The sequence below is a fragment of the Stenella coeruleoalba genome (genome assembly GCF_951394435.1).
Source record: "Stenella coeruleoalba genome assembly, chromosome: 12".
NCBI lineage: Eukaryota > Metazoa > Chordata > Mammalia > Artiodactyla > Delphinidae > Stenella > Stenella coeruleoalba.
Window position 1 is genome coordinate 68,396,607 of NC_137158.1, and position 26,632 is coordinate 68,423,238.

Sequence of the window (26,632 nt, forward strand, 5' to 3'; positions counted from 1 at the left end):
TTTGTTTAGCCTGGCTCATCTTATGAATTTGTGGTATTTAATCAATAAAAAAAAATCTGACAAAGAAAAAGCAAGCAAATAAAATTAGATGAAGAGTGCCAAGAAAAATAGTCTTGAATTTCAGAATGTGTACCACAAGATTTTCAGATCTCCACCCCCCCACACAAAAAAACCCTGAAGAAACAAGAAACCCAAGCCTTTCTCTGTGTGGGATGAAGGGAATCTGTACCTTCGTGTACTGGCATTAAACAGTGTCACGGAATGAAATGAAGATAAGTCGGTCATCTTAGAGATATCCATTTGTTTTTTTTTTTTTCTCTCTACTTACATTTTTATTGGATATAACCCAAAGAGTCAAAGAGGAAGCAGACAGCAAAGGGCTCCCACCCAAGCTATGTCCAAAATCTATTTTATTTTACTTCTCTGTATTCCTTACCCCAGTTACCAAAGGGGGTCAAGAGGAAAATGTGATAGTTTAATCTGCCATAATGCTATTCCAGTTATATCTAACAAGATGCCACTCATCTTGAGATGATTTAATCACACCTTATTCAAACATTCTTAGTGCAGAATGTTCCCTCCAGCCTTCCCCTAAAATCCTGGATCAAATCAGCTGAGCATTGGCCTTATCTTTTCTTTTTTATTTCTTTTTTTCAGTCTGCTAAAGACAGCCAAAGGATCAGCACATTTACATTACTTGGATGTTGTACCAAGTGGGTACCATTGGGTATACTTTTTTTCACTAAAATTTCATTAACATTAAAATTTGCCTTTATTAAAGGTTTTGATAGAAAAGTTACTCCAACATGAAATTTTCTTACTAAAGTCCTTATTTTTTATACTTCTGAAAAGACTGTACCCTAGGAGGTAGATGCACATCTTTTCACATAGCTTCTATATCACTAGAAGTCCTGTAAAAATATCAAACTGTGAATTGAAAGGCTGTACCTAAAAATGATATCATGAAGCAAATTGATAGAACGAAACAGGATATAGTGGAGCCTTTGTCTTTTGCTTCAGCAGCCCAAATCTAATTGTTGAATAATGTGTTTTAGAGGACAGTGGTGTCTTTCATTGAAACGCTGTGCAAAAAGTTCCAGCCAGGCAGTGTGCTATTTCTAGTCAAGTGTATGGAGGGTTTACGTACTGAAAGCAGCTGTACAGATGTTAGCATAGGAGCAACTCCGAAGCCAGTTCAAATGGAAACTTAGATTTGCGTCCAAAAGGTCTTACGTGAACTATAGGTGTTTAATTTTCAGTTCTCCAGTGAGCAAATGTTTAAACATAGTAAACAGAAATGACAAGCTAGGCTATCCTTTAAGGTTTTGCTTTTCTCATCTTCTTCTGTGAAAAGGGTCTTTGTTGTGTTTGAGTTGCATTTGTTGCTATACATTAAGTTTTTCATACAGTCACTTAGAACATTTTTCTTTTATGTTTTAGCCGAGAGCTTTGGCCTGCATTTGAAGTTCAGCGTGGTTCATATATTTCTTATTGACTGTTGTTTGTTATGAGACAGAGGAACTTCATCTGCATTGTTCACTTTTGAATCGTGACTTATAGTTTTGTAGAAGAATAATTGTAAAACATCATAAAATAATATCCAGAAAAATGGTGTGTCAGAGAAAAGTATTCTTGATAATTTAAGAAAATATTCCTTTCAGGCAAAATCATCTATATGCAAACTATTAATATCGCTTTACAAGCAAATATTAACTTTCATTAAAATTTCAATAAACTTCTTTTGTTTTGGCTCATTTTGCATAGTGAAGCTAGCAGTTCTACTTAGAGCAGTACCATTCTGGCTGGGTGGTCCTTCAGAAAAATGCCTGATGTCTTACTCATCCCCCAAATGGAAAGTTAGCCAATTATATTGGAGAAGAAAATCATTTTGATTTCCTTGAGTAGAGATTTTACTCAGATTATCTTAGCAAATAATTTTCAGAAAAGATCTGTTATCCAGATATCTCCTACTTAATTCATTATTAAAGAATCAAAAAATCTAAAGTTTCTCACCTTTTTTGGATTGAGATTTGATGCCAAAATGACATATAGCCTTCCCACCATATACCCTTCCCTGGGAAAATGATATATGTGTTTCTAAAGCTTTGTATTTATATTGGAATCCCAAATCGCCATTGTTTGAAATTTCCCTTTCAGTTTTTCTCTAAGATGGACTTCCTTAATGTCATTTCAATAATCCCTGGGGCTCAGTCTGCCTAAGCATCAGTGTTATTTTGATGAAGGGGGGCGGTGACTGAACTATGCATGATACCTGGTACTGAACCAGAATAATATTATACCTATTATTATTGGAAAATAATAATAATGGGATCGTGAAAGGAATCTGTATGTTAAAATAATATTTCCCTTTCCCTCAAACAACACGGCAAAGCTAAATGATCGAGAGCATAGAAGCAACTTCCAGACATTTCGAATGATGGCTCAGCTCCCTCAGTAGTGAGTGAAACAGTTATGTGCAGGCTGAGTACTCTGACACTGTCCAGCGACGGAGAGGTTTGCCCCAGTTCAGCCCTCTCAGACACTGACCAACTTCTGTTCTTAGGTTGCACCTCCGACTGGAAACACGCTGCCCTGTTTGCTCTGTAGGCCAACCAGCCCACCCACTTTTGGTGGCTTGGCTTCCTCTCTGGCTTGCCTGCAGGTGTGACCTTATTCCCCCACCTATAACAAGTCACTCTCCCATTTTTCTGAAGTTTAAAAATAAAGCTGGCTGAAAGAAAACAGTAAGCAAGTAGATTTTTATGTTCTCCTGGAAACTTATAATTATGCAGCTTGGTGAACTTCATGAACTTCTTCCAGTGTTTTTGCTGCAGACTTGTGATTGATGTGGAGGCTCCCTCAGGGCAGAGGTGAAGCAGTTTAACTGTGGAGAAGTTGATTGAGTTGCCTGGATATGCATAACCGGCCAGAGGCTGTACAGCGTTACACCTACATCGCCTTGTCCCCGACCCAGTGCAATCTGAAATCAGATAAACATTTTGGCAATGGTGTGGCAAACCAAGGTTCAACCTCACTGCTCAATAGGTGCATTAATTTTATGAAAGTAATAGATGATTTTTTTTCTTTTGTAAAGTAAGTTGGTAGGCATCAAGAACACACAAAAGCAGCTATTTTAAGTAGAAAGGAGGTGATTTTTTTCCCTGATGTAACCACACTCTAAATCTTCACAATCTGTCACAGCTTGCTCTGTAATTCTAAGCCAGCAATATTCAAAATAGCACAATAAGTACTGTTAGCAAGATGTGGAAATTTCTTGAGCAGTCGGAATATATCCCAGAAGCCAGGATGTTTGCCGAGCATTAGCTCTACTTGCATTCAACCTGCACTGGCTGATTCATGGCTCCGAAGTGGACAAATAACACAAACAAGCTGAGACTCATGAATACTCAAAAAGACCCTCTTGCCTCATAATATCTTGAGCTGTACGTTGGCATACTCCTTTCCTTGGGGAGCATCAGATATCTTCATGAGTCTCCTGGAAGTTTCTTCCTAGTGGCGGGAGCAGTTGAAGCTCTGATGTGTGCGAGGCCCTAAGTTCATCACTCATACTAGGGTTTTAGAACCATAAGAGACATTCTTTCAGCTGTGGAAACCAAGACCTCAATGGCTAGTCACTAGCCAGGGGCAGAACCCACTGTGATCCACTTGCAATATATCCCAAATAGTCACACAACCATAGATTATTTCAAGATAAAGGCAATTTAATCCCCTGTCATCTGGCACAAAGTAATCACTCACTAAATGCTAGTTGCTATTACAGTTGTTATTTTTATTTCTCTGCATCTCCAGAGAAGACGGGTTGATGACTTTTATATGTGTTTATATTGCTTATATTCACATTAAAAAATACCTTGAAAGGTATAACTTTAGATCTGGAAAGGATCTTGAGAAGGCTTCTAGTTCAGCTTCATAAGCATATTGTTCTTGCTACAATGATTTTTTTATTGTTCTTGCTACAGTGTTTTTTTCCCACAACAGTAACAATTTTTTTTTTTATCAGATAGACCTTGTGATTTAGCTAGAAAGGAGTTGGACTAGAAGAAATCTTTTTAAAGTTCAACTTTAGAGTTTACTGAAAATATCTTGAGATAATCTATTTCTTTCTCTCCCTCTCTCACACACTTCTCTAATGTATTTTACTTGAGGTCTATGTGCAAAGTCAACATTATATAAATACTTTGAAAAGTAATTAATTCCTGTGATGGATTAACTTAAGGCAGGTAACAGTTGTAAGCAACCTATTTATGTATAAAATAGAAAGTTTTAACGAAAAAACATTAAAAAAATCTATATTATGTAATTTTTACATCAGCTCTTTCTTATTACTAAGATGTTTACATTAAAAAGTATTCTGTAAAGGGGCAAAATTATGCCAGTTGCATCTATAATTTGCTTTGCTCCAAACCTTGACTATTTAAACTGCTTCCATTATGTGTACAAACCTGAGTGTTTTTTGGTTTTTTTATGTCTTCAAATTAAAGGCTCATTTGGAAAATGTGAGCTAAGATATATACACTTACTCAGCTACTACTGTCTTCTTCCCAATATATTCTCCCAACTTATTAGGAGGGCAAGTTTGTAAAAGCAAAACTAGTTGTAGCTATTAATTTCAGGGACTTTACCTGCACCCACATAACAAGGACCTTTTAATCCTACCTTCCCTCTGACCACCCTCTGATAAACATATGTAAAGATATTTAAAAGAAAACTGAAAATGAATGGAAGTAGGGGCCCAGAAAATTGAATAAATGAATGAATGAATAAACGAATGAATGAACAAACTGAAATATGGCTAACATGCTCTGCTATTAAATAACAACCACAGTCACAACAGTAAAAATGAATATGATTTGAGCATCTCACTTTGAACCAAGTACAGTCCTAGTACTTTACATGGATATCTCATTAGCTGCATTCATGTGCTTAAGAAGTTAGTCATGCGCTATTTAGCCAGTAATTACATCATTGCCTTCATGGGTATTAGAACTATAATTAGCTTTTATTAGGCTAAGACATTCTCTACTTATGTTGGTAATATTTACCAATACTTTTCTGGTTAATGCTAACATAAACCAGTTTTACCCTGCAATGCTGCCTAGATAGTCCATATGGAAAGATTTTCTGTGACATTCTCAAGTAAAATGAACATTAGGTGAGTGTTTATTTTTTTATAGTTCCCTCAGTTTCTTTTTTAGGGGTAATAATACGTCAAAGTAAGACAGATCTTCGATAAATGCTACATTGGTCACTTTGCTACCTTTTTATCTTACCCATCAACAGTTAGGCTTTGATTCACTGAATCCTTGTAGAATTAATCTTCCTTTACCACTGTAACTGCTTTTTTCTTTCCACAAACAAGCTGCCAGGATGGTTTGCTGTCTTTTGTCTCTCTTCTTGTCATCCGTCAGCCCTTTGGGTTAGGCTGCTGTGATTCTTACAACAGTCTTTGTTCACTGGTAATTTTGTGTTGTTTATGTGTACAAGGGTTAGGTTTTAAAAAATATCTGCTAAATACAAATCTGATTATTTTACTTTCCCCTAATTAAGACCTTTTTATTTTCCCTACTGCTTTTATTACATTTGAAAAAGAAAGTTTTTAGCATTGCTTGCAAAATCCTGTAGAATCTAATCTCTGCCTATCTTGCCATCTTTATCTCATGTTTCTCCCCACTTTGCACACTCTGCTTCAGCTAAACTAAACTCTTAAGTTACTGCTCTCTCTCACCCACAAGCCTTTGCAACCTGCTGACCCTACTGCACAGAACCCTCTCTTCTTTTTCTCCTCTGCTTCCCTTCTTCACTGGCCCACTTCTCTGCTGCATTTTCAGATCTCAGTTTCTTTCTCATCTGTTAGGAATGGCTCTGTTTCTACGAAATCTAAACATTGGTTATGGCACTCATCTACCTGCTCTATTAGAGCAATTTTCACATTGTATTATCACAATCTACTTATTTATCTGTATTTGTAGTAATCTCTACATTCCATAACATCAGGGATTATATCTTGCCCACAACTGTATTCCCAGTGCCCAGCACAGTGCCAGGCACATAAATGCTTTACAAGTATTTACTGAGTGAATGGTTATGGGGGGATGGTGAGAGATGAGTTAGAAAGGGTGAACAGGACAAATATGTAATGCTATATGTGTCATTCAAAGAAGCTTGTCTTGTTAGATTTCAGAGAAGATTTCAAGTTAGAGAAAACATTTTATATTTTTAGTTTTTTTTTCAATTCTTTCTCATTTTGTTTTTATTTGTGTTTAAATTAGAAACAGTGTAAGAATGCTAGCTACAGGGTGTAATATTTTTTTATTTTATTTTTCAATTAGTTATCTATTTTATACATATGAGTGTATATATGTCAATTCCAATCTCCCAATTCATGCCACTCCCCACCCCGCTTTCCCCCCTTGGTGTCCATACGTTTGTTCTCTACGTTTGTGTCTCTATTTCTGCCTTGCAAACCGGTTCACCTGTACCATTTTTCTAGATCCCACATATATGCGTTAACATACATTTGTTTTTCTCTTTCTGACTTACCTCACTCTGTATGACAGTCTCTAGTTCCATCCACATCTCTACAAATGACCCAATTTCGTTCTTTTTTATGGCTGAGTAATATTCCATTGTATATATATATCACATCTTTAGCCATTCATCTGTCAATGGACATTTAGGTTGCTTCCATGACCTGGCTATCGTAAATAGTGCTGCAGTGAACACTGGGGTGCATGTGTCTTTTTGAATTATGGTTTTCTCTGAGAAAACATTTTTGTACTTGCATTTTCACAGATATTTCTTGTAGTGATGGGGAGGATGAATTGGAGGTGACAAGACTATTGACAAAAAGACTAGTTACTGAGCTTTTCTCCAGGAGAGAAAAGACAAGAAACTTAAACTAAGTAGCCATGGGAATGAGAGAAGGGGATAAATGAAAAACCATGAATAAAATCATATATGGTCATGGCCCTTGACAAACTATTTTAAGGGGTGTGGAAGAAGGAAGAGAGAAGGGATATTCAGAGTCCTAGCTTGGATGATTTTCTTACAACTAACACTTATAACACAGATAAGTGGTTTGAGGAAAGATGTTTGGATTGAGGGATCTATGAGATATCCAAGTGGAGATGTTGAGTAGACATTCTTTCTCGAGTGTGGGTGTGGTGTGCACTAGACCATGTATGTCATCAGCATTTGGACATAATGGAGGCCTATGTTTAGATGAGATCACCCAGAGAGAATGAACATGGGGGAGAAGAGCTGAAGAGAGAGGAGAGCCCCATAAAGGAGTGGCTTGGGGCACACTTGGTTTTAAGGATCAGAAATCCATAATGCAGGATCAACAGAAGTGGCACGGTAGGTGTAAGAGTTCTTGTCGTAGAATCCAAGGAGAAGCCACAAAGAACAGCTCCTCCGTTGATGACTGGACATGGCATGTCTAGAATTAAAGTCTCTGCTCTTCAAAGTTCTGGTTTTCTCTCATCTCTCTGTTCTTACATTTTTTTCTCTTTCTCTTTTCTCTGCCCATCAGTGTCTTTGTTTGCAAGTGGCCAAGGAAGCTGCTACTTTGAGTTTATATAACTTTGTCATTCTATTGTTCATCGTTTTCTGAATAAATTATCTGTGCCTCTAACTTCAAAGAGAGGGAATCTGACTGAGTAGCCAAGCCCATGATTTGGTTCCCTTCAGGTCAGGGGTCCTCCCCTGGGGTCATGGGACAAATACAACTACCAGAGATGTAGGAGAGGCAGATCTTCCTGGGAGCAGGTGCGTAGGTGGAGATTGTGAATAGCTTCTGGCAGTATGTTGTTACTTAAAGGAGTGCTTTTCAGATTTTAATGTGCTTGCAAATCACCAGAAAATCTTGTTAAAATACAGATTTTGTTTAGAAGGTCTGGGTGATTCCACTTGTCTAACAAGCTCCCAGCTGATGCTGATGCTACTGGTCTGAGGCCCATACTTTGAATTGCAAGGATTTTAAGGGCCAGTAGAGCAGAGGTAAGCTCAGAGAGGGCAGAGAGAAAGGCAGGAGGAGAGCAAGGAGACAGTAGGAACCGAGTGGAGAGACTCAGAATCAGGGAGTGTTCAGAGGCATCAAATGTTACAGAGCATGAGTAAGATCAAATTGGAAGCCTCTTTAGTATAAATAAACTGCATGATTTTGAGAATTCTTTCAACAGTGCTCAGAAGTCTATGCATTAGAGAGCAAGAAGGTCCATGGCTAGATTAATACAGAGTTAGGGGTTTACAGTGCAGGAAGGGAGGGGATAAGAGACTTGAATGTATTAACCAGAAGGTAGATTAAGTGATAGGCCAAGCAGCTGTAGACTGTTTCAAATGGTGCATTGCCTTTAGATTATTATTATTATTATTATTTTAACACCTGGAGAAAAACTCAGCCATTACTTAAGAGAGAATAGTTTCCCATGAGAATGTGTGTGGGTGTGTGTGCAAATGCATGCATGTGTGCTTGTGTGTTTAATCCTCTTGCAAGGGATATATATCTACATAATAAGCTGACTCTAGAAGGATTTACAGCAGTTCACTTGTTTGGATCTCCCCACAGTATTAGCTTTTGCAGTTACATATGGAATGTTTTCATGCCAAGGTGATTATGGAAAGACAGGATTCAAAGTTTAAGCATTAACAATATTACAGACAGAAATGTGTTTGAGGGTGTGGTGCGTATGAATCTCTTTGGAGCTTCAAAAAATTGTCAAGCTTAATGGTGCCTCACCAAGAAACCTTCACTTCAACTTTTTGTTAGTTTTCTAGCAAGGCCAGACTTAATTGAACTCATTCGAGTAGAGTGGTACACTTTTGAACCCAGGCCTAAGTCACTGCGGTACCTTCGTATTCATGGTGCTTCCAAAGAACATTTTGAGGTTGAAACATCCCAGAGGGAAATCAGACAATTTTCCGGTTAACCCTGGGGAAGCCAGTGCTTGAGGAGGAGTTTGAGAGCAAACAGATATCCTTCCTTGGCTTCTGAGAGTTCTAGCAGGAGAATGGAATGGACAACGTAACCTTGGTGAAAGAGTGACTTTCCCCTGGACGGCAATGCTCTCTTTGAGTGCAGAGCTTGAAGAGGAGTGGTGAGGGAGTGCGGGGATGCTTGCCAAGTCTGTCACATTAACAGAAACGCAGATGTCACAGCCAGATTGCCTTCAGATTCCTTGCCATCCTGAAAAAATATGCATAGAGGCCTGAAATCACTTAAATTTAAATACTTACTTTGATGAAGTCATTCAGTTCTGTGTATTATCAGTCATTTAACACATGCCAGCATCTAAAGTATTATTTATATTTTACGTTTCAATGATGCTATATCTGGCAGCATTTCTCTTGATCTGGAGCAATGGTGTGTGGCTGTCCTGGCTTGGTAGTGATTAAGGCATCAGGCTGATCCTGGAGCTCTCAGTTGCTGCCCTTAGGCTTAATCTTCAGAAACCACCAAGGCTACTAAATATTTTAAACCTTTTTAAGCAACTCATTGATTAGAATTTAATAGATTCACATAGGTAATTCAAACAGTGACTTTGAATAGATGCAAACTGAACAGGCAACTGAAAGGAAATTTTCTGGAGATATTTTTTTCACCGGCCAGATTTTACAGCAAATTTATTAGTGTCAGTTTTACACACATTCAAAATAAAAAAAAAAAAGATTTAAGTACATTCATTTCTTCACCACTTAACACAGTATAGGAAAATCAGTTATTTTGTCTACAGATGTGGGTTGAAAGCCGCTAAAATTGATCTCTTTCTATTTATCTCTTAGGATCTGATACTCCTGTCTTAGATTTTAAAGCACATAGTATTTGATTTATAGAGAAGTACTTACAGCAAAGGTGGAGTAAGAATCCAAATCTCAGATTTAAAAAAAATGAGATAATGGTTCCATTAAGTCTAAATCTAAGTGTTCTTTATAAATTGAGATAGCCTTTGGCATAACTGGGAGGTTTTCCATTTCAGATTTGCGTTTCTTTGAAGAGTAAAGTTTTGTGAAAATATGCAGAAGTAAATTATTACTCAACATTGCAAGCATAGGCAAGAACCAAGGGTGGAATTTGGTTTGTTTGTTTAGATTACCGGAAAACTGCTTTTACGAATTATGAGTGTGAATATGTTATTATATCTGTCTTTGAGAACAACTTGAGCCAGATGTTTTGAGTTGGCTCGCTTTTAGAAAATGTTAACTCTGGTTTTACCAAGCCCTCATTCAGTGGCTACTTCAGTAGCCATCTTTTTAAGTAGCCCTGCCTTTAAGAGAAAACAAATTAATTTCTTCATGAACTGGCTCACTGTGTAGGAATCAATTAGCAGTGACATTTGATTGCTCCAAGTGGACAAATCCAAAGCACTACATTTTAGACTCTCTAACATTCTTTACTAAAATATTTCAAAATTAGTTTCTTAAAATACATCAATGTTAGCGTGATTACACTAAGTTTAAACATGTGTTTACACTTAATTTCATATGTTTAACTTTGAAATTGCCCATTAAAAAGCATTGTCTCTTAAAACAAGACTTGGGCTCATCACTTTGCTGTGTCTTTTGTTTAATCTTGGCAACTTTTTTCCTCCTCTAGAAAAACACTAGACTTATATTCAAAAGAGCTGGTTTGAACCTTGGTCCTGCTATCAATTAGATATGTAACTTTGGACAAGTTATATAATCTATAATAGTCTTATTCGTGTCATCTGAAGAGGGAGGAGGTACTAATTCCCAGGGTTGTTATGATACCAAGTGAGATAATCTATGTGAAAGCCCTTTACTGTGATCTATAAATATAATGAACACCATGATACTGTGCCTAGTTTAATTGACATTTCATCCAATTAAGATAATCGCTATTTGGTAGCATTATCTCTAAATGCGGTTTAGCTACTGCAGATGAGAATCACATAGAAGAATGCTTTAAGTGCTTTTTAAGTGATTATTATGGGTGTCTTCTCTTTCTCTTTTCTATCACAATGAGTGCCTAAGGGAAAAAGTGATTCCGTTAAGGTGGGGTGCTACTTTTTCTCTCTTAAATTATTGATTCACAGATTTTGTTATAGTAATGATTAATAATAGCCAACATTTAAATAGTGCTAACTCTGTGGCCAGTACAGTTTCCAGGACCTTCCAGTATTAATCTATCTAGTCCTCCCTATAACCATGGGTGAGGGGCACTTTTATTACCACCAGTATAAAGTGGTGAAGCTGAGGTACAGAGAAATTAATTTATTCAAGATTACATGGTCAGTGTGATCTGTCAGATTGACTTGTTTGTATACCTTTCATTAGCTCTAGGGAAGAATTTGGCAAAAATAATGTATCATGATAAAGACAACAATGAACGTTAGCTGGGTCTTGGATGTAGGGGATAGCATCTCATTTTGGAAAAATGATGCTGCTTGCATGCATGTTGGAATGACACAGAGACCGTATCTTATTTTCCTTTCTTTTTTTCTTTTATAATCTCCAGTGCCTTTCACTGGATACATTACTGTTAATCTACTAGGATTAGTTCTCTCTCCTGAGCCCAAGGTATAGTCATAGAAAGCTAAATGTGCCAGAGAGGCAGGCCCCGCTCATCTCAGTCTCTTGCTGTGAGTGAAACCATTGGAAAAAAGAGCCCCGAAACCCCATCCAAAGAGATATCCCAGACCTTATGCGCTCAGCCATTTTTTGGACTTAGACTTTGGTTGACTTAGTTTCATATACTGTACTTAGTCATTCTTTAAGTTAGGTGTGTTTTCTTTCATTTAAGTGACTCATTTATTTGTTCTTAAATTTAACAAATTTTATCAAAGGTCTCCCATGTGGCAGGGGTGCTGTGAGTTCCTGAGGGGTAAGATGGTGACTATGACAGTACATACCCTCTGCTTGTTCAGCCTAGAGAATAGTGGGAGAATCCGACAATAAACAAAATAATCTCACACATGGAATTAACCCAGCTGCTACAAGGAGAGGAGCATCGTGCTCCAGGGATGGATAAGAGAAGGCATTTGGGGCTTCCCTGGTGGCGCAGTGGTTGAGAGTCCGCCTGCCGATGCAGGGGACACGGGTTCGTGCCCCGGTCCGGGAAGATCCCACATGCCCCGGAGCGGCTGGGCCCGTGAGCCATGGCCGCTGAGCCTGCGCGTCCGGAGCCTGTGCTCCGCTACGGGAGAGGCCACAGCAGTGAGAGGCCCGCGTACCGCAAAAAAAAAAAAAAAAAAAAAAAAAAAGAGAAGGTATTTGGCTAACACTTGATGATCATAGATTGTTTTCTCTGTCTATCCTCAGCCCTGTAAAAGATGTTGGAGACTTAGGGAGAAAGAGCCAGAGGGAGGGCAAGTTAGAAAGAATGGTTGGGGAGCAGAATTGGCAAAGCAAACCCCTGCATAACACAAGGTGGCCACAGGGAAAGGAAAAAAGAAAAACCTAACTCTAGCAGCATAACACATCTAAATCCTTGAATATATCACTGTATCATAGAAGAATAAGTAATACTTGTACTAACTACCGTTTTCAAGAAAAGTCATTGCATATTCATTCTACTCAACTCAGTAAAAGAGGGAAGAACACAGTAAGTTGAGAGTGAGTTCCATTAACCTGGTAGAAGTCTTTTACTTTTAGAAAGTGTATGTGTCAGTTTTATGACAGTTTATTTATCCAGAATGTTGGATAAATGACATTGCTGCCTACATTTATACAAATGTTTAAAAACAACATGAATATTAATTTCAAAAGCATCACTAAATAGAAAGACAGTAGACCTTGGTTTCTGGATCCAGCTGGTGACCAGGCCCTGGATAAGTACTACTTGAGAAATAATTGATTGCTTTACTTTTCTTCCTACCTCTTATTATCATCTGTCATTACATTATTGTTTGTTTATCTTTGGGTCCAAAACTGAAGTGTAAGAATCATTCAGACGGAGACTTTGTCTTTCCTGCTCATTGGTATATACTATTTAGAATAGTGCCTGGCGTGTAGCAGGCACTCAATAAATATTCACTGAATGAATGAATAAATAAGATAATCGCACAGGTGTATAATTACCAACTAAAATAAACAAGCGGGAGAAGTGAAAGTATTTTTCAAAACTATAAGTACTGGGCTTCCCTGGTGGTGCAGTGGTTAAGAATCCGCCTGCCAGTGCAGGGGACACGGGTTCGAGCCCTGGTCCAGGAAGATCCCACATGCCACGGAGCAACTAAGCCCATGAGCCACAACTACTGAGCCTGCGCTCTAGAGCCCTCGAGCCACAACTACTGAGCCTGCGAGCCACAACTACTGAAGCCTTTGTGCCTGGACCCCGTGCTCCACAACAAGAGAAGCCACCGCAATGAGAAGCCCGCGCACCACAGTGAAGAGTAGCCCCTGCTTGCTGCAACTAGAGAAAGCCCGCATGCAGCAATGAAGACCCAACGCAGCCAAAAATAAAATAAATAAATTCAAAACAAAACAAAACTATAAGTGCTTCACACATACAAGGTGATGCTGTTTATTTGAATTTTAGAAAAAACTACAATCTACCAGAAGATAACTTGTTGAATTTTTTGTACTGGTAGCTAGCTTTCTCTTTAAACATTTATTTCCTGTTTCTCTTCCATGGTTTGTAATATTGTTCTACATTTATGGTTCTATAAGATCCCCTCCACCCCAGCTCAGTTAGCCTGTAGAGTAGAGATTCTTCATCTGAGTCAGTGTACCTATGTGAAATCCAGTGTTGCCTCCTGAGGCCTCATGTACTCCCTGAAATTGTATGCCAAGGGCAGTGGCCCCTGTACACTTTACTGGAGGGAGTTCCCCTGACTTTTATCAGATTCTCAGCATTTATGAGCCCCCAGTTTAAAAAATCAGTGCTCTAAAATTTTGTATTTTTCTTTTACTTTTTGTTGCTCTCTTGGTTTTTCTTTTTCTTCTTGAGATGGTTTCATTTTCCTTTTAATGTTGATGATTATGTTTTGGTATTTTAAAATGTTTACTGTTTGATTGTCCCCATTGTGTGGTACTCTTGGGTAATTACACGCCTCTGATCCCAGTCCTTCTCTCTGTCTTTCTTTTGTCTGCCCAGCAGCGTGGGGATGTGCCAACTGCAGGGTTGTCCTCTCCAACCCTTCTGGGACCTTTACTTCTCCGTGCTACCCTAACGACTACCCCAACAGCCAGGCTTGCATGTGGACCCTCCGAGCCCCCGCGGGCTATATCATTCAGATAACGTTTAATGACTTCGACATTGAAGAAGCTCCCAATTGCATTTATGACTCATTATCCCTTGATAATGGAGAGAGCCAGACTAAATTTTGTGGAGCAACTGCCAAAGGCCTATCATTTAACTCAAGTGCGAATGAAATGCATGTGTCCTTTTCAAGTGACTTTAGCATCCAGAAGAAAGGTTTCAATGCCAGCTACATCAGAGGTATGTAAACCAAAGGCAGCGCCAACCTTCTGGTTTCATTTAGCCTGTTCTACAATAAACACGAGGACCAGAAGACGGTTATGCTCTTTTATGTGAATGTGAATGATTAGGATTAGAATTTGAGTGCAAGAATCTGTTAGTGTTCTCTGAACGTTCTCATTAGTGATATAGTTACCAGATCCAAAATCTGGTTACAGTAGAGCTGAATTCTTTTATATTGTTTATATACAGAACATTTAAAGGCTGCTTGAAAGACCCTGTAGATATCCCACAGCTAATAATTGAATCTGTAATTCTAACATCTCTCCGTCAAACATTTAAAACATTCTTATTTAGAAATCCTTTTATTTTAGGCTTTTAAGATGTTGCCCTTTTCAGGAACTAGGGGGACAAATGTGGGAAATAAACATATAAATTTAAATGTAAAAAGAGCTATGTATAACTGAAGCTAATAAACAGCAGAGCCTGAGGAAAGCCCCTTGAAAATGGCTAATTGAAGGAAAGAAATATATTTTTATCAGACGTATTTCCCGGGTTCCGGCATATCAGAACATTTAAATAATCTCATTCTCTCCAAGCCAGTCTTTCCTTAAGGAAATCTCAAGCTTTGAGACTGTGAGATTTAGTTATACTTTTTTTTTCCTTCTGAGCTGCTTAAGTAGGTGTTATGTATCAAAAAAAGAAACAGAAGAGAAAGGCACCATTCTGACCATTATTATTACAAATTGTGTTTTTGGTTTCAGCTTTATTTACTGTTTGTGACTGACATTAGATATATATGTGGTTAATTGAAACACGCATGCTTTAATTTTTCAAATAATGTTTTAAGGTTATAAAATACTGTAAGAAATTTGAAGATTAAAAAAGAAAAGCAAATTAGAATTACCTGTACATCTACCACCCAGCCATAACCACTAATAAAATGTTGATGGACATATTTCCTTCCAGCCTTCTTGTTTTAACAATGCATGTAGAATACTGGTTACATATTGTATAAGTATCCCTTTGGGTAAGTAGATCTAGAAACTGCTTTATATATAAGAAGTAGACTAAAAAATAATCATTCTATTAGATTCCATCGTGAATTTTTGACTAGAATATTATATTAAAATGATGTTATTACTATAGAGCTATTCTTGGTATGTATTAGAATATATTCAAACTAGTATTCATATGAAGCCAGTATTGAACAGTATTTTTGGGGAGAGCTACTTCTCTCTCAAATCAGTACATAATGTTTCACAATATCTATAATATTAGCACAGAGCTAAATCCATTGTGTTACTTAATAATTTTAGATATGTCACAGAAGGACTAGGCTAAAGCATTTTTATTTTGAATTTGTCATGCACAGAATTATAGTAATCTATATTAGTAATCAGTAATAGCTGTATATTGACTATGACACAGATACCGCTCCAGCGCTTTGAGGGGATTAACTTATTCAGTTCCTATGGCCCACCTGTATAATAGATGCCCTTCCCTTTGTTTTATGGACAAGGGAGCTAAAGTAGAGTGGCATGCCCAAGGTCACAGGGCACTGTGTGGGAGAGCTGGGCAGGGAGCTCCACTGTCTGCCCTTTAACCACTGCTCTTTACTGTCTCTCAGAAACTAGCTCACATGCCCAGATGTAAAAGAAATATAGCTTAAAATGCCATTTTTGTTTGTTTTTTTACCCGACTCCCTCTCCTCAGTGGAATTGTCTTTGCCTTTGATCCTAAAATAGCCTGGTGATGGGGAAGACAAGTAGGATATGGGGTGTCTGAAGGGAAAGGGTAGCACAGGAATGTTTGAGAAGGGTGAAAGTTAATGAAAAATGGAACTATTAGTTATTATGTTTAGAAGTTATTTGAAAAGAAACATAGTTTTGAAAATCATAATGTATAAACAGAACTTTCTTGAAACCAGTAGGTTCTTTAATTTTCCCCCCCACCCAAATCAGGGATTTAAAAAAAGAAAAAAACTGTCACCTTGGCAGCTATAACTGGAAGGTTTAGGTGTGAGAGCCAACCGTGATTAGAGTTAAAAATGGGTGGGGTTACTTATTGTTATGGGTATAAGGTACTGGGTTGGTGAAAGAGAGTGGTGGACAGAGAAAGAGGAGAGTGTGGGACAAAGGGTGGGTAAAAGTCAATTAGTAGAGAGTGTGGAGGGGTTGGCTGTATCAGACATTTTGCATCTCATTAGTCCATGTCTGACGTTAACAGGCTTTATCTGTTACTGTGTTTTGTCCTAGTTGCCGTGTCCTTAAGGAATCAAAAGGTCATTTTACCCCAGACACTAGATACTTACCAGGTATCTCTTGCAAAAAGTGTCTCTATTCCAGAGCTCAGAGCTTTCACACTCTGCTTTGAAGCAACCAAAATTGGCAAGGAAGACAACGAATGGACAGCTTTCTCCTACTCAGATGCATCCTTCACACAATTGCTCAGTTTCGGAAAGACCAAGAATGGCTACTTTCTATCTATTTCTGGCTCAAAATGCTTACTAAACAGTGCGTTACCTGTAAAAGATAAGGAAGATATTTTCACAGAAAGCTTTGAGCAGCTCTGCATCGTTTGGAATAATTCTTTGGGATACGTTGGTGTAAATTTCAAAAGAAACTATGGGGCAGTTTCATGTGATTCTACCATTAGTAAAGTTATTCCTGGGAATGGGAAATTGTTGCTGGGCTCCAATCAAAATGAAATTGCCTCTCTAAAAGGGGACATTTATAACTTTCGACTTTGGAATTTTGCCATGAATTCCAAAATCCTCTTCAACCTCAGCTGCAATGTGAAAGGGAATGTGGTGGACTGGCAAAATGACTTTTGGAATATCCCAACCCTAGCTCTGAAAGCTGAAAGCAACCTCAGCTGTGGTAAGTCTCTGGCATAGTCACTCTTTAATTTTTTTCCATTGTTCTATGAATATGTTTGTCAACAAGAAATTATATAGACACACATATATGTGTGTGCTTACCAGCCATACATATTCAATCAAAGCTTTAGTCCTACCATTTTTAACTTTTTCCTGTATCATAAAATATCACATGGTTTATACCTAATATAAACAATTGTGTATAATTATTGCGTCTCATATAGAAATGTTAACCCCAGGACTAAAACAAAAGAAATTAATAAGTTACTGTCTTTAATCATGAAGATGATACAGTGAAAAGCTGACCTTTGTTCATCCTAGAATGAAATTTCCAGAGCATTACTTAAACAATCACCACCTAAAAGAATGGTATTTACAGGGCTTCCCTGGTGGCGCAGTGGTTGAGAGTCCGCCTGCCGATGCAGGGGACGAGGGCTCGTGCCCTGGTCGGGGAAGATCCCACATGCCGTGGAGCGGCTGGGCCCGTGAGCCATGGCCGCTGAGCTTGCGTGTCCAGAGCCTGTGCTCTGCAACGGGAGAGGCCACAGCAGTGAGCCCGCGTGACAGGCCCGCGTACCGCAAAAAAAAAAAAGAAAAAAAAGAATGGTATTTACTTAGCCAATATTAAAGATTGTTCATTTTATGGAAAATCTTGATAATCAGGAATTATAAATTTTCTTTAACTTTTTTTCTCCATTTATTTGAAAATGAGCATTTGTTGTTTGATAAAAATACTATTGTCTTTTTGGTTGCTCTTTGGGAGACTTTAAATGTGATATTATTCTGAGGAGCTAACTGCAAAATATTTAGGGAAATAATTCTAAGTTACAAAAATTATATGAAAATAAACTTCTAGCAATTATTCTCTGTGTACATAAGTCAATTAAGTCCTTATTTTACTGTAGGACTGAGTCAAATATAAAAAGTATAAATTTCATTATCAATGTCATGACTAAATCTAAGGTGTTGATAATATATATTTTTTTAGTCACAGAGATAACTGTCAATAAAGGAGGGATAGAAGGGGCCTAATATTCAAAAGTCATTTGTATGTGACTTTGGAGGGAATTCTATCAGAGCTTCATTCCCAATACTTTTAACAAAGTAGGACCCACTGTGAAGACCTGAGGTCACCTGCCCTGTTTCCCTGACCTGCGTTTGCCCTTCCAGCCTGGGGGGCTCCTGTCACCTATCCCTCTGTGGGCCACCCATCTCTCCGTGTGGTCCCTAGTGCTCCTGAAGATGGTGGGAGGCAGTTATGTGATGTCTTTTGAGAGGTATTTCCTTGTGGGCTGTTGGAAAGAGGGTAAACCTCCTGTTCCAGGAGACCCTGGAACTTTGTAAGAGTTAGTGGTGTTCCCAGCATCATCTCATTCTGAGATTAGCTACAGAGAACGACCTTCAGGGACTCCCAAGAAGTCTTTCACTCAGCAAGGGAACTGAGAAAATCACGTGTGTGTGTTTGGTGTGGCATGGTGAACAGCGAGGAGAGGGCAGTGGTGTACTTCCTATGTTCAGGGTGATTATCTTTAGTCTAGGGACCTGTTTTCATCATATCCTTGGCCATTATTAAAAACTCATAATAATATAGACTATTTAATATTTGCCTTCCTGTGGGTCAGTATTTGAGGACTATGACAGCCAAAAGAAAAAAAAGAAAAAAGGATTTGGCTAGTCATATTAATAGTTGCAAAATACTTAAATTATACTTAAATTGAATGTATATTATGTACTAGGTACTGTTTTAAGTGCTTTATGCATGGTAACTTATTTCCTACAACATAGATCCCATGATGTAAGTTTTGTTATTAACCCCATTTTGCATGATGTGAGTTTTATTATTAATCCCATTTTGCAGATGAGTAATTGAGGCACAAAGAGATTAAATAACTTATCCAAGGTCATTTAATTAATAAGTGGCCAAGCCAGGAATTGAAGTCACAAAGTTCAGTTTTAGAACTGTGTTCTCTTAGACTGTCTTTCAGAATAGGCAGGACTAGAAGATGAGATGTAGTGCTAGAGTAGGCGAGTCATTTCTTGCCAAGATGAGGAATACAAAGGTCCAAGAGCTGTCTCTTCGGGCCAGAAAGCACTGCTGGCCAAAACACTAGCTTTCCCAGGTATTAGCATGGTATTTGTATTAAACAAAATAAGGTTTCTTTCCTGCAGTGCTTCTTTGATACCTTAATATAATAAAATGACTGTAGTATACAAGAATTGCTAAACTTATTTTAAGAAATCCTCTAGACCCGGGGTTGGCAAACTAGGATGTTTTTGTAAATAAAGTTTTATTGGACCCAGGCATGCGCATGAGGTTTTATATTGCCTGTGGCTGCCTCTGTGTTAACAACTGCAGAGCTGACTGTGAGCGATGACATGGCCCACCATCCTAAAACATTTACTGTCTGGCCCTTTAAGAGAAAATCTGCCAACCCCTGAAACTAGACCAATAAAATCAAAGGGTCTAGTTTTCTGAAGCACACACTTTGGACAATACTGGAAAAGACCTGCTAGATCTTCTGGGCCAGAGATAATAGACCAGTCCCTCAGGGGCTAATTTAGCCCTTAGACATAGGTGGTGGTGGCAGCACTGCTTTGTTTTCATTTATTTACATTTGTTCCACGCAATGCTTTTAAATAATGATTTATTTCCAACATTAAAAAATTTGATTTCACATAAAAATGAATGTTTGGATTCTCTGATAAAGAAAAAATGAACACTAGTCTAGTGTTTCTGCCTGAGCAACGCAGCTTAAGCTAAGTGGTGACCACCCCCTTTGAAGGGGCTTTCCAGGTGCCCTCGGCCCTTAGCACCCTCCATACTCTCCCCACGCCAGCCCCCGGTAGATTGACTTTGGCCGGGGTAGGCACTCATGTTTGAGAACCCCAATTTAGGCCACGCCCTTCACTTTATAAAGGGCAGGAAACTGAAGCTTAGAAAACACAAGTGGCCGAGGCAGTTGGTGGGCTAAAATTCTCGTCTCCTGTCCCCGTGCCCAGGGGTTATACTTGGGAGTCCTCATATTTTCTTTAACACGGTTTTTAAAGCTCCTTTCCAAGCCTTACGATTACTGGAAAGCATCAGATATGTGCTCGTGGAGCTCAGCCATTGGTAAGTTTTCAAAATGACTTCAATCAAAGGAGTAGCACAAGTTTACAGAGTCAGTGTCTGAGTTCCTTTAACTTTTACAGTCATCTTCTTGACATTCCACAATGACGCTAAACACCCCCGTTCCGTACAGTCAGATATCCTGGACTGTATATCAGGACTAATAACAGGAGAGGGAGTTTCCTGCTGCTTAATCATAAGCTTTGGGAGTTGAAGAACCCAAGTCACTTATTAACTGACAGGAAATACCTGTATCAGAGATTATATCTAAGCTTGTTAGCTAAGCAAAACTTGAATAAGTGAAAAAAAGTATGCTCTATTAACATTTTAACCTTTCCTTTTTTCCAGAACTCTGTGGCTTGCTGTTTTTGGTAATGGTAATTTCCCAAAACTAATGATCAGTACAGTAGCCAATGGGAAAACAGAATTTCATGCCTAACATTCCATTGGCTTGACAATGTCTGTTAAATATGAGCTTTCATTCCAGAGTCAACTTGTGATAGAAAATGAATAGATTTTCCAAAGGTCTATTGCTAAGTAAATTTTAATATGAAAATAGGATGGTAGAACAGAACTGACTGCATTCAACATTAAAGCATCCTGTCGTTTGTTTCAAATATTAAATATCCTAACCTTAATAAAATCAATATTTTATTAATAAACGTTTTAGTAATTTCATAACTGGACTTTTGTTTTTCTATGCTGTTCTAAGTATAGTTAGGGAATATACGTAATTAGGAAATTTCCAGCACTTTTTTTTTTTAATCATGGTTAATCTTGTCAGTCCTTTTCAGAAAGAAATGCTTTATTTAGCAGCAATTCCTTTTCATTTTATATCATCATTCTTTTTCTTAGGACAATGTTATTAAACAATAATGAGTTTTATAACCTCCGTGGATAGACAGTTTCCCTAACGGACTCTTTAATCATAAGTGCAAGTATTTGCCTGAGTTATGATTCGAGTTTAGATACTGACTAATGTCCATCAATTTTCACAAAGTACAGATAGTGCCTTCTATACCAGTTATATTTATTTTACTCATGACTGCTCTTTCCTGAGTGCTACTGTGTAACTCAATGAAGAGTCTAAGTTCAAACAAATTACATTTATTTAAGAAGCATTTATTAATCACTTCCATTTATTAACCACTGTGGATGTAGAGATAAGACACAGCTCACAAGTACCCAAATTTGATGTTAATCCTTTTCTAGAAGTTTTTGGATTTGGACCGACTGTTGTTTTCCTCTCTGAAATTTTATACTTAATTACCAAGGCTTCATCAACTCCTGGATTCCTACCCTTTCATTTTCAATTATTGCAGTTTTGTCCCTCACAGCCATAAAACTCTGATTCACTATTGGCTCCTTCCTTTCATTCCTAACAAATTACTGAGTGTAGCATTTTTAGATGACTGAATTTTTTTTAAATAATAAAGATGAAATCACTCATCTTTACAAAGGATGTTATTCTTTGAAGATGCCCAAACTCTTTATGAGCATAAATGGCATCCAAAAATAATTTTATTTTAAATATATTTATGAAAAAAACCAAATTCAATTTAGTAACAGCTGCAAAGAAGGAGTTGAAAGGGATTATTATTTGTCTTATTAGTGCAACTCACATGAGAGTTTAGCTCTGTCAGCTGTTATTTGGATTGTCATTAAGTTGGGTGTGAGATGGGTTATTGGCTACTCAGTCTTTTTTCACTACAACTTGTGTAAATATTGACTCCTTTCAGTAGCAAAATTTTGGAAGAACAAAAATAGAGAAGAAAGATTAACAGCTTTACAGCTTTTCGTCTACTGCCCTTTCTTAGAGATTACTTTTTTTTTTAAGGAAATTTGACTTTAAATTTTGCAGTTAACATTAACTGAATACCTTTAAACCTTAAATTTTGCAGATAATATTAAGTGAATACCTTTAAACCGTAAATACCTTTAAATATTTGGTATCCACAAATATCAGTGAATATACATAGGTCACATTCTGAAAAAAGTTCCTTAATGATAAATATATTAATAGCCAAGACAAAGAATTGTCTCTTTTTCCTTAACAATCTTCTGGTTTGTAAATCTGTCCACCTAGAAAAATTGATTGGGAGAATGACTTTTCTATGTAGATATGCTGAAAATGGAACTGGGTACAAATAAAAAGTTTGTGCACATTTTTAATATTTTATGTATATGTAATTTGGTATATTTGTAATGTAAGATTTCATTTATCAATATTCTGGACCTTTCTAATTAAATTTGTCCCTTGTATTCAAACCATTTTCACTGAAACATGCTTCAAATTTAATTTCTGTTGCTATACTGAATCATCATAAAATAGTGTTCATAAAGTATTTATAAAGCAATGTCAATTTGCTAAACTAAAAGTACCCAAGAAGGAACAACTGATAGTTTAATACTGAGAAGTAAATGTTACAATTTTCCATAACAAGCATATCACATGATGAAATTTAGACTTGCTACCATACAACGAAACTGATGAAATGTTAAAGAAAATTGTTAAACATCTTACTCTAAATCCTAACTCTCCTGATTTTCTCTCCTTATTTCCACCTCTCAGCTCTTTGATATCTGCAGTGGAAATGTAGTTAGCCTGAAAACTTGCTTTCCCACAATGCTGTCCCCTTATCTCCCTTTGTCTTCCAGAGATATTGTATCAGCACCGGAAGTGGCCTTAGGAGCCTTTGTCTGCCAACATTGTGTGAAATTTGAGAAGCACAAACACTCAGTCCATGGGTCTCCTCTCTTGCATGTTATAGTGGCTGAGATTTCCTCAGTCATTCTGAGTTTTAAAAGCTTTTTAGTTTTCAGAAGTTCCTTACTAAAATATAAATACCTAAAGGGGAAGTAAGGTCATGCAAGAAGGGGGCATGATGGGAAGGAATAATGGGCAGAAAACATTCAAGATCGAATTCTAGGCTGGCTTCAACTTCTACCTCCTCACGTGCTCTTTCTCCATAGTACACAGATTAAGTTTTTAATCGGAAACACACACCACCTCCCCCCACCGCCCCGCCCGCCCATCTCTGCTTCCTTTCATAGCCAAGCTTCCTCTGTTTGCATTCACTTCTCAAACATTGGAAATCTAGAGTGCATCATTCCCACGCTACTGAAGAGAATTTCTTCTACTGAAGAGCTGTTGCCGAAATTCCAGTGCAAAGTGAAGGGTCTTCTCAGTCTTTATCATTCTGGAACTTTCTGTATACTTGATGGTGGCCACACCCTCCATGAAACTTTGTTCACTTGAATTCTGTAAAATCACCTTCTACAAGAGCTATTTTTGTCTTCTCAAATCTATAGCTCTTTTTTTTTCTTTTAATCTGAAACTTAAATATAAGAATATCTATGGTTCCATCAAATCTTCTAGCTCAGGTGATCCCAGACACATCTATAGCTTCTGTGGAGTACTTCCTGGCTAGGCCTCTTACAAAAACATGTACACCTTGTACCAGATGTCACACAGGTACCTCAGTTCCTATTCCTGGATGTACTGTTTAGCCTACCCCACCTAAGTTTGCTTTTCTTCCAGTATTTACTATGTCCTTTTATGAGATCATTGTGCACCAATTTCTCAAGTTGGAAACCAGAAAAATTCTTCTATTCTTCCCTTTCTTTCTCTGTTCTCCAGTTAGTCACTAAATAAATCCTATATATTCCATCTTCAAATGTCTTGTATCCATATCTTTCTGTCTATCCTCACTGTACTTATGATATCAAGCCTGAATTATTGGTATTATTCATGCTTCTTGTATTGCCTGTCTTTTAGTTATAGAGCCTCAAATGTGACTGTTTTTAAATTTAAGTCAATTTTCTCACCAAACTCCCTTTCATTGTTTTCCCATTTACTTCAAGAAAGAGTTCAAAATGTTCAGTCGTTCGTATCGCATTCAATAATTTATTCAGAGGACCCACCGACTATGTGTGTGGGATGTGCCATTGGAAGAAAGACAAAAAGTCTGGAGACTCACAGTGCCTGCATTCTACAAAGCCCTCCACAAGCTGTCCATTACCTATATATCTGATCATTCCTACCAATTTGCTACAAATGTCCTATTCCAGTAATGCCATGCCACCTGGGTTCCCAGACCATTTCACTGCCTTCTTGGTATATGTTTCAGTAATTCTGTCTGCTAGTAATAACCATCTCTAGTCTCTTCTCCCCTGATCAGTATAGTGACCCCTCATATTTCCGGTTAATCTTTGTAGTGGATTTCCTATTCACCCTTCTCACCAAACTGCTGGTCACATCTTCCTTTTGGCCACTATGCATCTATATCATGCAGAGAACTGTGAAGCCATCTCCCATTCATGCCTCTCTGAGAGCAGAGGCATTGTTTTAAAGCATTCTTCTAGCCTCCATGTCTCACACACTTTAAACAGTGAGTGAATGTTTATTGGATGAACATGTAAAGGTCTGTGATGAGATCTTCTTGCCAGTTAACATGGCAGACCTGCTGGAGGCCACAGGGTTGAGTCTTTCTGAGATAACATGATTCCTTCCTTGGACCAGCTGCCTGAGGCAATCAAGAATGAAGAAACCACGACTCCCGAGATGCTGCTAAATTGCTGGGATGCTTTCTAACTATGCACACAATTAACCTAATTAGACATCTTTTGTTGGCTCATGTACCTGCTCTGCCTTTATGTACCATTCCCACAGGAAAGTTTGGAAAATGTTTAAACATTAGAATGTAGTCACTATTATAGAAATGTTCTTTAAAAATTAAATATATGTGTGTATGTATGTATATATATTTGTATTTATTCTTCTGTCTTTATTCATAGTACAATATGCCTTGCGATAAGTTTAGCCTATCTTCCTCAGCCTCAACCTGTTGGTAAAAGTCTGTTAACAGCCAAAGGGAGATTTAGTGCAACAGAGAAAAATCCACTACTCCTACTAGAAAATCAGCTCAAAATTTGTTTCCTGCTGAGGATGAGTCAGGCAAAGCTTGAAATAAAAAGACACAGAGACCAATAAGTTTCCAGTCACGGAAACTTATTTCTGGAATTGCAGCTAGCATGTGCTAGTGCCTATGAACCAAAAACTTGCATTTTATGAGCGTTAGTAATATCCAAGTTCACTTTTGAAACTTATCTTTGATGTTCTTATTATTTCATTTGTATGAATTTCCACCAAAGCCTTATAATTTATTATGCAAAAAGGGCCTGAACTTTTTATTCACACTTTAAGGGGCAGTAGCACTTATTTTCCTTTCATGTGTGCATGGGGCCAGTAGATTGAGTTAAAGATTTTGAGGGAGATTTCAGGAGCTTGATTTTACATTTCAATAGCTTGACATTGATACATAAAGATCGTTAGAGACTTTCTTGATGTTGGAATATTACTGGTGGACTCTTCCAGGGTTGCTCCTATTACACCAACCAGATGATTCATGATTTTTGGGGAGAAAAACTATAATTAAATCATAAGTCAAATTTGTACAATCTTTCTGTGTTGATCGAGGTTCCTACCTGATCCCGCTCCCGGCCGCAGAACTAGCCAACTGTGCAGATTTGGGGACCCTTTGCCAAGGTAGGGAGTCAACATCGTCCTCCTCTCGAGTCTCTGTTTCCTACTTGCTATTTTGGAAAATGTAGTTGTCATTGTTTTGAATTTTATCTTTTCACTTGAGAAGCCAGAAACCAGAAAACCAGAAGAATTTCTGGATGTGTTTTAGTTGTGTGGGTGTGCAGTGTAGAGAAGGAATGCATTCACACACTGTATGACCACATTTCCATAAAGCACTGAGTTTTTTAAATGTGAATGATTATACGCTATTAGGAAAGGTTGACTTCATTTTTTCCCTCAATTTGGTCTCAAGAATATTGTCCAGTATAATATAGCCATACAATATTTTGAAAAAGTATTCATGTTTAAAAAACAAGGGGAAAAATTAAGTTGAATAGTTAGTTAAGACAAGGCCATGAGGCAATTTATGATGTGCAATGTAACTTCAATATTAACATGAAAATAGTTTGAATGTATGATAAGTTTGAATGTATGAATAGTTTGAATGTATGTAAGATAAAAATAGTTTGAACTAATATGGATGTTCTTTTATTAATTATTATAATGCATAATGACTATACTGTGGTCAGTATATATATTACGTACTGAATGGTTGCATGCTAAATAATACATGGTTGCATAGATTTTAACATAATATATTTTACTTTAATTTTATCATGCTTCTTCTAATTACCCATGACCCATTTTCATCCATTTATT

General features: G+C 37.6%; 1 protein-coding gene across 1 annotated transcript in view; it reads left to right on the top strand.

Moving 5' to 3' along the window:
• Positions 1–26,632, top strand: part of ADGRG6 (adhesion G protein-coupled receptor G6) — a 135,755-nt gene that overhangs the window by 50,188 nt on the left and 58,935 nt on the right. Inside the window, exons 3-5 of the mRNA XM_079939615.1 lie at positions 14,078–14,419; positions 16,657–17,280; positions 25,868–25,936. Coding sequence (XP_079795741.1) covers positions 14,078–14,419; positions 16,657–17,280; positions 25,868–25,936 — 1,035 coding nt within the window. The remainder of the gene's footprint in view (positions 1–14,077; positions 14,420–16,656; positions 17,281–25,867; positions 25,937–26,632) is intronic.